Source organism: Acanthaster planci, linkage group LG01 (genome assembly GCF_054643075.1).
Source record: "Acanthaster planci isolate LZ-2023a linkage group LG01, COTS_SCS, whole genome shotgun sequence".
NCBI classification, from domain to species: domain Eukaryota; kingdom Metazoa; phylum Echinodermata; class Asteroidea; order Valvatida; family Acanthasteridae; genus Acanthaster; species Acanthaster planci.
Window position 1 is genome coordinate 2,092,506 of NC_141777.1, and position 17,277 is coordinate 2,109,782.

The 17,277-nt window shown below is 42.0% G+C and overlaps 2 protein-coding genes and 1 long non-coding RNA gene across 5 annotated transcripts in view; 1 reads left to right on the plus strand and 2 right to left on the minus strand.

Annotated features, from left to right (window-relative positions):
- ganab (glucosidase II alpha subunit) overlaps positions 1–9,799 on the minus strand; it is a 26,747-nt gene extending 16,948 nt beyond the window's left edge. For 2 of the 3 annotated variants that reach the window (XM_022225614.2, XM_022225613.2), the window contains exons 1-10: positions 9,696–9,799; positions 8,644–8,751; positions 7,579–7,809; positions 6,716–6,886; positions 4,707–4,749; positions 3,920–3,983; positions 2,615–2,711; positions 2,262–2,363; positions 1,564–1,642; positions 1,140–1,310 (exon numbers count right to left, since the gene is read on the minus strand). In XM_022225614.2, coding sequence (XP_022081306.2) covers positions 1,140–1,310; positions 1,564–1,642; positions 2,262–2,363; positions 2,615–2,711; positions 3,920–3,983; positions 4,707–4,749; positions 6,716–6,886; positions 7,579–7,809; positions 8,644–8,751; positions 9,696–9,766 — 1,137 coding nt within the window. In that variant the 5' untranslated portion in view covers positions 9,767–9,799. Of the gene's footprint in view, positions 1–1,139; positions 1,311–1,563; positions 1,643–2,261; positions 2,364–2,614; positions 2,712–3,919; positions 3,984–4,706; positions 4,750–6,715; positions 6,887–7,578; positions 7,810–8,643; positions 8,752–9,649 lie in introns of all 3 variants that reach the window. The other variant, XM_022225615.2, reaches the window with a different exon arrangement.
- A 65-nt stretch (positions 9,800–9,864) lies between these two features.
- Positions 9,865–15,980, plus strand: LOC110974178 (uncharacterized). The gene is made up of 5 exons (XM_022225616.2): positions 9,865–10,189; positions 11,262–11,303; positions 12,052–12,313; positions 12,662–12,798; positions 13,072–15,980. The coding sequence occupies exons 1-5, from the start codon at positions 10,162–10,164 to the stop codon at positions 13,632–13,634; spliced, it is 1,032 nt and encodes a 343-aa protein (XP_022081308.2). The 5' UTR covers positions 9,865–10,161; the 3' UTR covers positions 13,635–15,980.
- On the minus strand, positions 15,120–17,160 carry LOC147800237 (uncharacterized). Its single transcript, XR_015427146.1, has 2 exons — positions 17,039–17,160; positions 15,120–16,812 (listed from the first exon to the last, which is right to left on the minus strand). It is a non-coding gene; the product is annotated as an uncharacterized LOC147800237 (long non-coding RNA).
- Between the last annotated feature and the right edge of the window lie 117 nt (positions 17,161–17,277).

Sequence of the window (17,277 nt, forward strand, 5' to 3'; positions counted from 1 at the left end):
ATACAGCAGCAACACAGCAGCAATACTGCAGCAATACAGCAGCAACAGAGCAGCAATACAGCAGCAACACAGCAGCAATACTGCAGCAACACAGCAGCAATACAGCAGGAATACAGCAGCAATACTGCAGCAAAACAGCAGCAATACAGCAGCAATACTGCAGCAGTACAGCAGCAGTACAGCAGCAATACTGCAGCGGTACAGCAGCAACACAGCAGCAATACAGCAGGAATACAGCAGCAGTACAGCAGCAGTACAGCAGCAACACAGCAGCAATACTGCAGCGGTACAGCAGCAATACTGCAGCAGTACAGCAGCAGTACAGCAGCAGTACAGCAGCAACACAGCAGCAATACAGCAGGAATACAGCAGCAATACTGCAGCAATACAGCAGCAACACAGCAGCAATACTGCAGCGGTACAGCAGCAATACTGCAGCAGTACAGCAGCAGTACAGCAGCAGTACAGCAGCAATACAGCAGCAATACTGCAGCGGTACAGCAGCAGTACAGCAGCAATACAGCAGCAATACTGCAGCAAAACAGCAGCAATACAGCAGCAATACTGCAGCAGTACAGCAGCAATACTGCAGCAATACTGCAGCGGTACAGCAGCAACACAGCAGCAATACAGCAGGAATACAGCAGCAATACTGCAGCAGTACAGCAGCAATACAGCAGCAACACAGCAGCAATACAGCAGGAATACAGCAGCAATACTGCAGCAATACAGCAGCAAATAACAGACGGTGAATTGTCAGTTTGCATATAATCATGATCATTATGGTAGATTTTTATTTTCAGTGATAGCAATAGCAAGCAAACATTTAATCAGTACATAATTACAACCTTATATCAACTCTGCATACGCATACACTTTATACAAGTCACAAACCATTCTATCCCATTCTTTGATGGATTCTAGAATTAAGTATTGCTTTTCATTTTCATTGAGCTGCATTTCATTTTGGAACATTTGAATCAAAACAATAAGTATACAAACAAAAACAATTACTAAAACATCCAAATATTTGAAATCTTGACTCAGCCTTAACAGACATGAAGGCATCTAGATGGATACGCACTTGGATAAAAAGGCACTAAATTTGAAAATGTGGAATTACTAGGAAGGTCACTGACCGGTGGGAACTGCGGCATGCCGGTAACCAAGGCATACTGGTACATGACCTCCTCGGCTGTAGGGCCCATGAAGAAAAAGACATCCAGGATACCACTCTCTGAGAACCAGTGGGTGTCTACCTGAGGCACTTCTGTGTCTCGGACCAAGTCTAGCATCCTGTTGAACATGGACTACGTAAAAAACCAAAGGAAGACTGTTAACACGGGGAGTGGGATCTAACTTGAAAAAATGGCCATGAAGTAGTATTTCTTAATCACAGCAATTCTAAAAATGGGCTCTTTACCGACTCATAACTTGAGTTAACTCACAAGTGGTCATTTTCAAAAATGTGGCTTGTCCGAGGTGTGCTCTGGTCAAGAATATGATTAAGAACAAGCCATGAACATGCATGAGACTATTCAGACTTCGGAAACATCATCTAACCTTGTCCGCAGTATTTGAGCTGATGTCAATCCACGTTTCTGCCGCATTTAGCCACAGAAGACCCACTGTCCTTTCAGAACTGCAAAATTAAGGCACATTATAAGACAAAATTCAAGATAACACAGCACCAAAAGAAGAGTTACTGACAGAGGAAAACTCCATCAGACACGCAATACATAATATTCGTGTTAAAGTCAAGTCCAGTCCATTGTAGGTCAAATTTCACATCTGAGTTTGAGTCTGGTTACAGGCAGTGGGAGATGAATAAAAAGATGTATTCCTTTGTCAGGATTTATCTGAATAGTTTGTGAATTGACTGGAGACCGGATCACTTTGAATGAACTTGAGAGGACTTGTGATGGACTCGTTTTGCAACACCGCTTGGAACAATACTTGGTATTTTTGTTTGCATTGGTGTGATATCAATTGAATAGTATGCTCTTTCTGACAGGGAAAAATTGTTTACAAACAAAAACAACTATCCCTTTCAAAATAAAACCAGCTGACAAAATAGGGGCTCACTCAAATTTCTTTCTTTTCATTTGTCATTAATGTTCAAGTATTTCTTGATTTTGTTTCATTTCTCATATCACAATTAGTATCACCTCTGAGCATCAGCTCTTGCTGATTCCAGACCTACGTGCAAGGGTCTTTGCCAAAACTACTTCTCTCTTGGTTGAAGCCTCAGGTTAACTTACTTGTGTGCCAACATGTATGGTACTGAGCCGTACAATGCCATTGGGTTGTAAAGTTCGTACTCAAACACATCCAGGTTGTACAAACGGTAAGGGTCGGTGCTCCTGATAAGAAATATGAGGAAAACAAACAGGCTTCATGATACAAAATGAAGTTTTAGGGTTATGATTTCAATGACAGAGTGGTCCACCAGAGGTAACAACTTGCAAATCTTTTAAAAATTTAACAAATTAGCAGGAAATTTTGAAGTACATATCACTGGCAAACAAGCAACCTTTTTTTTATTTCAGACATAAAACTGCTTGGCATTAAACTGGCCTTTCTGTTTTTGTGAGGAAGCGTCAGCAATACTTACACAGTGGTCTTTAGAGCAAAGGTGTCCGCATGTTCTGGTATGCCGTACACATGATCAAACCCAGGAAAGCAGAAGTCCACGCCGACTGACGTAGGACCTAAAAACCAAAAATAATAACCAAGCATTTGTGACAAAATCACCAACCGGTGGATCACGATGAAGTTGTAACACTGCTTTCTGGCAGAATAAATCAGAGAGAGAGAGTCTCTTGAGAGCAGCGAAGGTTGGGGATAGACTTCCTTTAAACCAACCAACCAGTGACGGCGAGAATGCTGCTTATTGGACAAGGATCTTGCTATGGGTTTGTTTAAACAAACAATTGTGCCAAGTTGGTGCACATATGAGTGACAACTCTTTCTATATTCTTTTGTCTGGGGGAGCGAGGCCCTTTTATAGTCATTTGTGTCATTTTCTATCACTCTGAGTGTGCAGATAAATACTAGGTCCATCATGACAACCTGCATACAGCACGACAGGTCTTGCTCCACAAAATTTCAACAATGCTTTATGGGGTTAATACACCATGCACATGCACACATTTTTTTACACACCTTTGGACTATCCTATGTGTTAAGTTTGTAGATTTTGGGTGAAAATTTCCTTTACCCATCCAACTTCATTTTGTGACAAATCGAAGTTGGATGATTTATCGTTTGGAGCAAAAGCACATATGCAGATTTTGCCGCCAAATGTGGCCTCTGATGTGCAGTTGTCACGCCTCGCTGCATTTCTCATAAAATACACTGAACTACATCAACACCACTTGTTAAAGTCTGTGATAAGTCAGCATTTATGAGGATTTCAGTATCTGCATATGGAGCATCACCAGGATTTTTTGGAGGGGGGGAAGAACAGTGTTTTTCCAGAGGGAAATATTTCTGAGGGTAGGGGAGGACAAGGGCAAAGCACTCATGAGCTCAGCAATGATAAACAACAAACAATGGGAGGGGAGAAATCTGGAGGGGTTTTAAGCAAGTTGGGGATTTTCTTCCACTTTTATCTCTTTTTTTCATTCTTATTTTTCTAAGTATTTTCCAGGGGGCCCCCTCGCAATACCCACATATCTGTAAACAAGTAATCCTCAATAACATCAAGGTGGTCAGATTAATTCTTTTCCTCATGGGATCCGCCTCATGGGATCCGCCTCATGGGATCCACCTCATGGGATCCGCATACACTGTATATACTCTATGCTGTAAACAAAGGGATCAACATGCGCATATTGTGTTGGGTCCAAAAGATTCTGTTGCTAGGTACAATAGCGCCCTCTGTCATTCACGCACACAGCCCATTGTCAAAGTGTACCTTTAGGCCTGCTGTCCTTGTGCGTCTTAAATGTCTCCTCCCAATTGTTTGGTTCCTCTGCATCCTGAAAAAGTCAAAAGACGTGGCAAATACACAACCTGGACATTTCTCTAGAGTCAGCCGCTAGTATGCTCTACTTGTTTGGGATAGAAAAAGTTCCTTGTGGCTTGCGAACTTAAGCCGACTCAAAAGAGGTGGAATTGTGTATACCTATCACCGCAGCTACGTTAAGCATGTCACTTGGGTCAAGACGAGTACATGTACATTCCTGAAGCATGACCAGCAAGTAACTGAGGGCGTACTCCCAATCAGACAGAAGCACACTCTTTTATAATGTGGTTAGTCCAATGATAGAAAGGTGAAAATTGACCTGTTCATGCAATGTGATCGAATTTGTAGGACTTGGTATCAAAGGCCCAGGGTGATGGTGTGTGAGTTGGAACACACATGGTTCATTGTGTGCAGTGTCTGGCTTGCTGTACCAATTGTTGGACTATGCTTGATTTTGTCAGGTTTGGTTCTGTTCAATGCAAGTCATCCTATACTGCATAGACCCATCCATGCCATATCACTGCAACTCCAACGAAGTCATCTTGTTGGAGTTTATCAGGTTTGGTACAGTGACCTACTTGTGCAAGCACATAGATAAGAACATGTATCTGTGGGATTTTGTGAGGTTCAGTATACTCCCTAGTGCAAGAGCCAAGGGGGTTAGGGTTAACATGCACACAGGTATAAGAGTGACTGGATTTGGTTTTCATCTTCTCAAGAGGGACCTCTCTCTCACCTCTTCACCTGCTCCTAGGCCCTCTTGCTCTGGTGACCTGGGACTGTGGGCGAGAATACACCAGAAATGAACCTCTTTTAGATTGAATGTGACACTTGGAAACCTCATAGTTAACTTGCATGATTAGCTGTTGCTTAACTAACCACTTGCTGCCGGGTGGATTTTTCTTGAGCAAGACAAGATGCCGGGTCCTTTTCAAGATTTTCCATATTCAAAATTCTTCGAAAATTCATCATTTCATTTAATGGCCGTTTATACCTACATGAAGGACTCTTTGGGTACTACTCTAAAGCTGACAGGTGACCTTCATTGACTCCTGAATATTTCAGCCAGGCCTGCAGCCTTGGAAAAAGAGCCCCGATTGTGCGGTGTTGCATAAGATTCTTTTGTTCCCGAAACTGGCAGAGTGCACTGCTGACCTCTTTTCAATAGGGGCCAGATCTCTGGTGGTGGAGAGCTTTTGTCCCTGGTGGTAATCCACTCATTCTAAATGCCTCAAACCATGGCATACTGTTTCAAAACAAGGCTGGATTATCTCCACTATTGAAAGCGAAAAAATGTCACTAATGCCCAGCAGCTCAGTCTTTTGTGCGGAGCATGGTCTTTTGTTATAAGGCCCAACTCTTTTGTCCCAGTTCCGGGCTCCCCGGCTCTGCATATAAAGCCTATGTACTCGAAAACGGGTTGCCTGGCAGGAAGTGGTTAAGGTTGAAAATTGGCAGTCTAAAAGAATTCATACATCTGTGTGTTGTATTTCCATACTTCTAGTAAATGCACTCTGAAACTCAAGACCAGAAGGTGGAACACAATCTTGAAACAATTTCAGCTCGTATGACGTCATCCGCATAAACAGCAGAAAAATTTTACTATTATTAAAAATTGATTGTGTGGAACATAAGTAGTAATATTTCAATGAGAATGATCCGCTTCTGACTATGGCCACAACAAACTGACAGAAAATAGAGAAGTCCATGCCATTGAACATTAAGTAAAGGTGTGGAACCCTGAAGGTTGTAAGCCTTTGGAAAAATCTACTGGGATTTGTACAGAATTTGCAGGATTGAGAATGATAGAGCTGGGTCCCATTACGAGATGTTACTGTCATCAGAAGGTGCATCAAACATCTGATTTTGTGCCTGCACAATGTTGGACTTTAACAGTTTGGGGAGGGTTCACAGCAGGAAATGCATGGGGCACTTGGGTTACTGCCACACAGCAGGAAATGCAAGGGGCACTTGGGTTACTGCCACCTAAGACTGGTAACAGAGGTACTGTACAGAGAAATTTAAAATGAGGAGCCACCAGCTCCTAGAAAAAAAACAGATAGGCGCCAGGTGATCATTTGTAAAATATGACTGACAAGGTGGGCGATTAACGGGCACAAACCATGGTCTCCATTGGCGATAAGAATTAAACATTTGGTCACATATCGTCATTTTTTAGGCGCAAATTTTGCATCATTGTTTTAGGCGCAAATGCAACTGTTTTGGTCGCACCGTGTAGTGCTGGGTAACCGTAGGCTTGTTCATTGGTAAACAGTTTGTCAGGGCTTGTCCAGTGAATTTAACCCTCTCTTAGATCAGTGCAAACTGAATTTTTTAAGATGAAATTCTTTCTTCCTTTGACTCAAGACGATACAAAAAGTTGAAGGTGATTGAAAACCACAACGATTTTGATGCCAAATTGGCCTTGCAAAAATGGAAACTGTTCATAATCAGCCTTTTTTTATAAGCAAATAAAATTTAAAGCAAAGCAAAAATCGTCCAATCCCAAATTTCAAATAACAGTTTTCAATTAAATTAGGATCGCTTGTTTAATTATGATGATTTTGACTATGTGGCTGCATGGGCTAACAACTAAATTATCTAGTTGTGGTTTGCAATAACATGAAAGTCTATGGGAAATGGCTTAAGCCACTAAAAAAGTGGCTTCCATAGACAATCATGTCATTTTAGCCATAGCCAAGTAATTCGGACATGGCCTGGCTCTTCTTGAACTACTTTACAAACCTCTTTTTTTCACTTTGTAGCTCGTAGTTCATGAGTCCCCTGGAGTTGACTGAGATGACGACATCGTCTTTTTGCAAGAGATCCAGTCGGAGAGGGTGGGGTGTCAAACGGACAGTAACGTCTTGGGGTAGCTTAGCCTCCAATGAACCACTTGACTGGACAACTTTCCAACTGGACATTGAAAATAGAGAATAATCCATAAGCCAGAGAGAAGAGGAACTTTGTAAACCATTTTTCAAGGACAAAAACAGTCAACCTGACATTGGCAATGTCAATTTTCACAAAATTTACAACTTCCCAACTAGGTACAGAAATGCAACGTGTAAGCCTATCAAGTTTTTTTCAATTCTAATATCAATAAACATTCGTGCGCACTGTAAAGAAAACCCTGGCCAGTTGCTTTTTCCAACAAGTGTAGAATGCTAAATTTTCTACGAAAACAAAAAAGGCAGTTCACACTTGTTGCAAGAGAAATACTGAACGCAATCTGGTAAGTCATATCAAATATTTGCACCGTGAATTCACGAAAGTTGAACACTTTTCAGCTCAAACAAACTTTGCTGCAAATGTTTCATGATGTCAAATTCGCTATGAAGTATGAATTGACCATTGGGTACGTGTAACAAACATTCCTTGTTATCAATGAAACCACGAATAGTTTTTAAAGAAATGAAAACTGTGACACAACAGAAAAAAGAGGGCAGCCTGATAAGAAGCAACAGCTTTCACAAATGGACATCAACTCATTGGGATTGCAATATCGTTGCGATTTGAAATCCTTTAAGAGAAGTACTGTAACCCAGAATCTTCGCTGAGCCATAAGTCAGCATTAGAATCATCAGGGCTACAGACATCTTCCTCACCGGCTTTTCTGTAGATCCGGCTGCACCACGTCCGGCACCTCATATCGTCTGTTGAAAGGATCTTTGATCCGTAGCCGGACAATGCTCTGATCCAAGCCAATCAGCTCCAGTTGGAGCTTCCCCCCGGTGGCCGAGTTCAGGACGACAAGTTGGAGGAGATCGTCCGAGATCTTGAGGGTATCCATCAATGCTTCATAGGGAGAGTTACCCGACTTCAAGTCTCGGTTTCGTCTGTGTAACAGTCCAATAAGAATTCAATGATTATGACATGCCATCTCAAGTTTGACACCAAGCTAACCAAATTTGTTGCAGAGGCTACTCCATAAATTTAGTCATAATTTAATTTACCACAAAGCAAAAGAAAGGAGATTTGCAAGCGAGGAGAGCTCTCCTGCATCTGAATCTGCTGTCTAAAGCCATGTCGCTAGGAGAGTTCATTTTGTTAGAAGCAACACGACCGTACTGCTTGCACTTCAGTCATTTGAGAACCAGCAAAGTGCAGTTCCTATCAAAGGAGCCTCGATTGCTGGGAAAACTGTGCCCCTCTTGTCTGAGCTCAAGGCTCATTTCATGTAGTACAGAAACAACATGGATCAAATATTACTTATTCACTTTAAGGGCTGCCAAGATTCTTCCAAATTTACTTAGCAGTTTTGGAGGTTTGGCAGGAAGACGGAGAGCCCATCCACTAATACATGCACATGTACCTTAGACGAGGCTTGTAGCAATAGATTCAACACGCAGTGTATTACTGATTCCTTAACTGTGAATTTCCAGAGAATTCAGGAAATATCTTCATTTTCATGAAAACATGACATAAATTTTAAAATTAATTCCGGAGGTGACTCATAATGCATTACTGCAAAATCAGCGGGCATTATATTTGACCCGAAGGAAGAACTGGACAAGGTTCTCAGCAGACCACCAAAAATATACAGTCTACTACAGTACAGAATGTTGAAATTGAAGGAAATAACAGACAATGAAAGGACAAAAAAGCACCTGAAATCCTACTATGATTTGAGACTATCGTGGCTGCAAGTATTCTTTTCTTTTTTAACTTACTGGCAAAAACTACTCTGGCTGCATGTCTTAAAGTTATTTTTGTCAACAGCAGAGACAAGCATACATCCAACCAGCAGATGCAGAACTAACAGGAATCCTTCCATCATTCTGAAACAAACAATAAAAGTACTAGGGTAATATTTTCAGCACCTTTTACCTTTGAAAATGTGAGATTTTTTAAGGTAAATTAAATTACACTCAGAATATATCCCACTTTAGAAATTACTACAATTTTGCAGTTGAAGACAGCTGGAAATATCCAATACCACAGGCTGAGGGCATGGAGAGATCCGCCACATTTTTTTCCACTTCTATAGTATTTTGAATCTCCCCATCATGCCCATGTCATGATAAGACCATAGGCTACAAAGCAAGGCATTATGAAAAAACTTACAAGATGGAAGAAACTAATTCAGTTATGATTAAAATCATGGCAATGATGAGAACTAAATACACACGTACCAATCACGATACAAATAATGCAAAATGAAGAATAATGACTAGCACTACTACTAACTAGCATGGAGGAATGTTCTTCTAAAATTATTCCTCCAAGTAGCAGCAACAATGAGAAGGAGGAGACCAAAAAGAGCTTGTCGAGTGAAGGTCCCTTTGATAAATTAGGGCCTACAACATTGCAACCCCAGGTCTGACACTGTCTGAAAATCTTGGTAAGTTTCTAACATTAACATTCCTACAAACATGACACATGAAATTGCCATTTCCATTTCGGGCGCACTCAGATCCCACTCTAGTCCACTGTGTGATGAGAGGTGAAAAAGGCAGCGCGATCGCAAGCTCCGCCAGCTCAGCAGTACATGTACACTTGTACATCAACGCCGCGCTGCAGGCATTGCCGATTGGTTATAAACTGCTGGCACAACACAAGTTTGGACGACCAGAGGAAGACAAAGTAGGTCTGAGTGTTTAAATACCACATTCTTTACAGCATTCAAAATTAAATTACGCTGGCAATTACAATGCTGATCATTTAAATTATGCTTACTTCCAAAAATTCCCTAATCTTTGTAATTACTGCTTAATGCACTCACGAGTAAGTCCACGTCGTTTTACGTGCACAGGAGGCTGCCATTTTCATGGTTGAGCTTTCACTGGTATCCATCCACTTTTCCGCATTGCTGCCAGTCAAGACAATCTGGTACATACAAATTGATTTTGTCGCTGATTCTTATTCAAAAACCACGAGGGATTGTGGGTCAGCTAGGCTAACCTAACGCGAGCTTGAAATGAAAGTTACCCAATCACATGCGTTATCGTCCACAAAAATTGCAGTCTATACCAAAACGTGAAATTGGGACGAGCTAATTTGGCACGTGTTGCGGCGAGGCATAAAACTTAATCGCGTTCGGTAGAGAACCAGGGAAAATAGCAATTTTTGTGTTTAGCTGAAACGCAGAACGAAATATCGTATAGCGCCAAAGGCGCTCGCAGAAAGTTCTGCAGTATAATTCTATTTCTACCTCAATGATTTAATCATCATATTCGTAAATAAAGAAAATGTCGTGTGGAGGAGTTGAGGTAGCAAGTGAGTTCATGTTGTGTGGATAGGCCTATGTGCTCTATGGCTAGTGTTAGGCTTGCATATCGAATGTGATTAAGTGACGGAGCTGCATGTACCAGCCTTGTTTTGTTGTCAAGCTACAGTAATGTCATGGCCATCGCGTATCGGCACAGTGCAGTGGGCCGGGTGCTCGATATGGCCCGGGGATGCACTTGCAGGCCGCGCGCGCCGAGCAGAGGCATGCTCGCTCGCCGCCCATAATTAACAGGTGCTGGCTGGGGCACTCTCAAGTGTTGCGTATCTAGGGCTTAGAGTTAGACTATGCCCTAAAAGATATGGCCCAAAGGAACACCCATTCTTCTAGTGATATTGACTACCCTTAGAAATGTGGGGTCCGGCGTCCACCTCTTTCCCCCAGGGCGGACGTCGGGCCCCATACTATAATTCAGGGGGTAGGCCTAGGCGTAGCTTTGACTACGTACACAAAAAGAGTTCCATATATGAACAACACTAATTTTCTTTTAACATGTTATACCAGCCATTAGAACACCCTACAGTGAAATTTAAGTGAGAAAATTCTGAAACATTTACTTCAAAAATGCATAATTTTTTCCAGACATGTTTCATGCACAGGGGCATCAAGTGTTGTCCATATTGCATGCATCCTACCTCTATGGATGGAACTCTTTCTACGTACACTTTTCTGCAGATCTGTAGCCATTGTTCCAGACGTTAATTTGCGCATCCATAGCTTGATGATTTGTGCAGGAGTATGAGATTATGGAATCATTGATGATGTATCCTAGGCTGCTTCCAATTTGGAAAGACTTTGTAGTACGTTAATCATGCCCCTTCCTGAAGTGGCCAGAAACAAAACAAAGAAATTGAATAATCTCGAAAATAATTAGCTTTTATCAGACCACAGCAAACTAAATAACATAGATGGTATAGGCCTACCTTTTATCAAAAATTAGTTGACTGAAATTTAGTCCAGCTAAAATAAGCCACACTAAGCAAGATAATTTCATATTTTAGTTTTATATTGTGTGTTCCCATGACAATAAAACAAAGTTTTTTATTTTTTATTTGGTTTCAGATACCTCTGGGAAAAAGCATGACGGTTATTTGAAGTATTATTGTAAGTGTTGTTTGATTCTGAGTTACAGGCCTTCCATTACCTGTCAACTTTCTTTGAACTTGTCAATTTATTTTTTTTTAAATGCTGTTGTAATTTAGTCGTATTTTAATTGCACCTGCTTGGTACATCAAACTTTACATCATCATTTCAGAGAGTTGTCAGAAATATTCTTTTCTCTCTGTAGTGTTTTTTCTTGTGTTACTTTATCAATCAACCATTTCTTAACTCTGAACCTGACATTAAACTCAGGCCCCTAATTTTTTGTGATAACTTTCTTGACCTGTCCAAAATCTTCCATTGATTTGGATACATTCTTTGTAATTCAACTTCTACATGTATGGGGCATGAGGTTCCTTAATTCCTGGGCATATATCTTCCTCAATCCTGCAGAATCTGCCGAATTTCCCAGGCTCCCAGCAGATTTTGTGGGATCCATGTGGATGTGTAGTGTAACTTCTTCACAGGGGAGTGACCTCTGAGGATTTTACCAGACTTACAAGATTGTTGACCCCAGCATTGTTGGATTGTAGGGGTTTAATTATGAAATTGTTGCTAGTTTCTAGCACTTTGTGCATAAGAAACTAAGCTCAACTTTCATGGCAGTTTCATAACAATTCATCAGAGACTTATTCCCACAGGGTTTTATGGTTATTGTTGCCACACCTTTCATGTGAATGTTTGTTGATTTCTCTTCATGCCTCCATTTCACATTTGTCCTTCACTTCCTTTTTGGTTCTTCTTGATACAGGCGGCCTGATCTTCAAGGGGTGGAGCAGACGTTATCTCTGCATCTACAATGATGGGAGGCTGGTCATCAAGTCCTCCACATCTGACAGCAGCGCCAAGAGCTCCTGGAACATCAAGACGGAATGCCAGAGCCTGAGGGTAGGCCAGCAGTGCACCCGCATCGCCCCAAGGCCAGAGACTGGAGCCGACGTCCTCCTCATCTTTGCCTTGACCATCAACAAGAAGAACCACTTCTTTCAGGCCGACAGTGAGGAGACGCTCATGTAAGAACTTTCTTTTTTTCTATGATTCCCCCCCCCCTGGTCCCTAAGAAAGAGAAAGGAAATACATAAAATGGGCAAAGAGGACAGAATTCCTCTTACAATTATCAGCGGACTGAAATTTTGCTTGGATTGCCTTTTGCCAACCCAAGCCCCCCCCCAAAAAAAGAAAGATAAATGAGGAAACTTTTAACTAGAGACTGGGGGCATTACTTCCTGTTCAGAGTTAACTACATGTAAAAGCTCCCTGTACAGTTGTAGAACATGTCACAGTCTTCCAATGCCAAGGAAATTTGTTCAGAAGTTCTGTTTGCAGCAAATACTTTGAATTGACTGAATCTTTTGTTGCAGAGGATGGTTGAAAGCCCTGTATGAAGTCAAAGGCGTCCAGCCAGGAGTACCACCAGGGCAACAAGCCAGCTCTGTACCCCAGGGGCCACCCATGCCTCAAGGCCCTCCTCCGCCTGGATTCGTCCCAAGTGTTACAGGTAAGACTCCGGCGTCAAGTGTGTTTTTTTCTGATGGTAGATTTGAATGGAACCAAATTTCATTTGTATTCGTTCAAGGAAATGATTATAGTTCTTAACGCTTCAAAAACCGAAATGGAAAGAGTTTTCATGCATCGGGAAGTTCAAGCACACATGTACTTTGAGGTGCTATTTGCGCTGTGCTCGTGTGTGTAAGATCACTTAGTATTTATTTGAGTGAAATGATTTAATTTTAATTTCTGCCCTTATTTTTTTAATCCTCACTGAATACAGGACAGCCTCCTCCCTCTTACCAGGCAAATTCACCATATCCACTTCAGGGGCATGCGCCACCGCAGGGCTATGCCCCACCCCAGGGTTATGCCCCACCCCAGGGTCAATATCAGCAGTACCCACAGCAGTATCCACAACAGGTGGGTGTCGGCCAAGCAAGGCTGATGCAGCAGCCACAACATAGAACAGTCATCGTGAACCAGCGGCCAAGCAACGACGGATTTGCGACTGGCGTGCTGACAGGTGCCCTGCTTGGAGGCTACGGCTACGGCTGGGGGCATGGCTGGGGCTATGGTGGCGGTTGGGGGTATGGGGGTGGGTGGGGCTTTGGGCACCACCACCACCATGACTTTCATCATCACCACCATGATCACCACCATGACCACCACTATGACCATCACGACTTCGGAGGGGATCACGATGGCGATTTTGGTGGGGATTATGGAGGGGACATGGGTGGTGATTTTGGAGGTGACATGGGTGGGGACTTTGGTGGCGACATGGGTGGGGACTTTGGTGGCGACATGGGTGGGGACTTTGGTGGTGATTTTGGTGGGGAATGAAGTCCTGAATGGGGCTACTTGTAAAACTTTCTTAGAAATGATGAATGTACCCGTCTAGAGCTGGGCCCACTTTCATAGTGCTACTTAACTGTTAGCAGAAAAGTTGTACTATGGCAGAAAATCTTGCTAACCCTAAGCACTCTTTCATACTGGTACTTGGCGTGCTTGAGCTTAAAACTGCACTCACAAATAAAGATTTCCATTGTTACGTCACTATGTGAAGCAAATATTTCCATTTCCTCCATGGTAAGCGTGTCTTTTATAGTACCCACTGCATAAGGTCTTCAGGAAAAACACAGAGCCTCTGTATCGTAAAATGGTGTGCTCGCTGCTTAGCAGCGCCATGAAATTGGGCCCTATTCTGAACATTTACAGTATATATGCTAGGGCTCCATTTCCCTGCAACATGGGCAGCATGTTGGTGGAGAGTGGATTTTTGATAATTATCTACCCCGTGATTTAGACTAAGTTCCATGTGTTACAGGATTTTCTGAATATTCATGATTTTTCTTGGTTTTTTTAAGCTTGAGTTTCACATGCATATTATTCAGATGAAAGAGAATCCAAATATTTCAGAGTAGGTATTCAGGAATGTACTTAAAATTTTGTTGCCCAAGGATATCCGGAAAGCTTGGAATAGACTGGGGCCTTACTCGTGAGATGGTCATTTGGATGATGCTCCAGAAATCCATTTATTTGACTCTCTGAAATTGGGAAGAGTCTGACTGTTTTCCTGTCATTATAGTACAGTATGTCTGGATTTACTGTATTCTTAAGAGGCTTGTGTACTTCTGTTTTTGTATTTATTTACATACAAGTAGAGCCTGATTGGTTTATCTCAAGGCTGAGTGTAAACATTGTTAGATGCAAAAATAGCTCATAAAATGTCAAAAAAGGGAAGAACCCTCATTGTGTAATAGTTGTACGTATTTATAGTTTATTTTTCTACAGTTGTGCTGTATAAATCTTTAAACTAAATTGAGACTCTTTCAGAATTCCAAAGACTTGTTTTGAAATTTGTAATGCATACGATGGGCAACATTAAATTGGAAATGTGGAACATTTTGATGTTGCCCTCCGTGAGGAGTTTTAACTGCCCTTGAGTTCTTAAATACTTCATGAAATTATAAATGCAAGGCTTAACACTTCAAGTTTAACTTGATTTCTTTACCTTATTTTAGAGGCTGAAGGACTCAGAGAATCCCCCTTTTTACCATGAAGTAGACGTAGGCAGTAAGAGTATACTGTTTTATGCGCCAGACGTCTGCTTAATGCCAGTCTTGTTTTTACATTGGCTTTTTGCCCGTCATTGATGTATATATATATAAACACTGTATACTTAGTGCTGTCAGAAAACTCGTTAGAGACTCAAACCCACAAGTTCCTGTTGACATTTTACTACCTGACTTCAGAGTTCGTCGGGGCTCCACCTGATTAAGCTTGTGAAACAGCCAATGTAAGAGTTACCACCTGCCCAAAGCAAAGTAACTTCTGCTTTACATTTATTTGCGTGCAGATGCCCATACTGTACACTATTCCCCCACCAAGTCTAGTAAACAACAACAAATTAACAAAACAAATTTAAATGTGGTTTTGAGTCAGTTTAAATAAATCAAATTGAATAGTCCAACATGTGCAGTGTTTGTATGAAAAAAATATATAAATGGGCATAAAGTATAACGTTAGACTGCCAGAGTATTATCAGATATGCACAGTTGGCACTGTGCCTACGAAAAATTGAGGCCCATGAAAAATTTTCTGAGTTTACAAAGATATCATTGTGTACTTCTCTCTCAGAATATTTGATTTGGGGAAAAGCTGCAGACTAGCTAGTATATAACTTACAAGTAGAGCGTATGGTATCGAGATCAATGCAAGGCGCTCCAGCTCCATGTTATTGGTGCTGGTGTCTGTGATACAGTAAGGCCTGTGCGGAATTATCTTGCCCTATGAAGTGAGCTTTCTAGCAATGTAGCAACCGTTCATCCCATGCTGTAAACCTTTTGGAACGACCTGGAGAGGATAGTTTTTCCTACTTTATTAAGAAGGAAAATATGAAATTTTACCATTGGGCATTAACTAGATTTCCCGATCAATACTTTTTAGTTTGTACAATACTAATGATGACACATTGTATATTTTAAGTAGGCAAATGTGGTATGTTTAGACTCATTATATTGAGAAGATTGATATCGTGTGCAAGGCTTATATTTTGTGTGAAGGTGTGCTTTCAAGGAACTTATCTAATGACTTTGCCACTGAATTTAAATTTGTGTTCAAGTGAGAGAAATGCAGGATGTCAAATAAACATTCCTATCATGGCAATTTCTGAAAGTGAGAATCTCATACAGGGAGTTGTTTTTATTTCAAGTGCAGATAAGAGTCTTTCAGAGAGATCCCGGTTCCTTAGCTGATGACCATGCAGTCACTTGGGGTGTGAAATTTAATCCCAGCAAATGTAATATTACTAAAGTTCCGAACTTTATCAGAAGACGTTTATTTCTAAGATATCACAAAAGGAAAGTATTCACTTTGTCATGTGACCCTGCATCCCGGGTATCAACCCCCCCCCCATTTGAAATCAGTGAATAATGTCCGTTGTAATGCAGCTGTCACAAATAAAGATGTCCTGTCTCGGGTGGTGTGTTAAGTATATTTGTCATCCTGACCCACAGACGGTTTAGCTGTCGTCCATGTCTGCCGCGTGGACGACGGACGCATCCCAACAGATGTTTTGTATGGTGAGCTTACCACAGAGACGCAGCCCACAGGACGGCCTGCCCTCCGCTACAAAGATGTCTGCAAACGTGACCTGAAGGTATGCAGCGTCAGCCCAGCGGACCTAGAATCAGCGACACCAGATCGCACCAACTGGCGATCTACTGTCAAGGCAGGGGTCTTGCAAGCCGAGGAAAGGAGAAAGAGTCAGTGGGAGGAAAGGACGATCCCCAGGCGGCAGAGGCTTCGGTCAGCTCCTGTTGCCACCACCATCAACTACCGGTACACCTGCAGCAAATGCCAAAGGACCTGCCGCTCCCGCATCGGGCTCTGCGCACTCATAGCAGGCGCTGTGCAAGTACTACAACGGACTGACCAAGGTGCAGATACTCTGTTGTCTTCCGAGACACACGGATGTCAACCTTCAATGCAGCCGTCGCTTATTTTCTTGTGGTGTACCCTTGAAAAAAAAAGTACACACCCCCAGGTGCCCCGGGACATTTAGCCCTAGTTTAATCATGGAGGTAGCCTCCATGGTTTAATACACCATTTCCCCTCCCTTGGAGCGCACTCTGGGACAAGCTTTCTCTCGACTCAAACAAATTCTGCTTGGTGCCTATATTAAAAAGTGAAAAAACAGCATGTTAATTTATGAGAATACAACGAACGGACTACTCTCCGTTTACCTGCAATGCTGCAACTTAAAGTATATGGGCAACCAAAGTCAGCAGAAAGATCACCTTTGGGTCGGTTTCTGATTTTACCCCAGTTCATTCAAAATGTACGATTGGCCGTCGGTATCCGGTTCGTAAATGTGACGTCGCCTCAGGTTAAACCACACCCACTACATATGCACTGCACATAGAGTTACATGCATTGATATGATCGACGTTTACATGGAACCATGGAAACGGAAGTTTACGCG

Bases quoted from the DNA above. Each gene is read 5' to 3' on its own strand.
- LOC110974178 (XM_022225616.2), top strand. From the start codon at position 10,162: ATGTCGTGTGGAGGAGTTGAGGTAGCAA. The intron at 11,304-12,051 runs GTAAGTGTTGTT...TTCTTGATACAG, and splicing joins CGGTTATTTGAAGTATTATT to GCGGCCTGATCTTCAAGGGG. The intron at 12,314-12,661 runs GTAAGAACTTTC...CTTTTGTTGCAG, and splicing joins GACAGTGAGGAGACGCTCAT to AGGATGGTTGAAAGCCCTGT.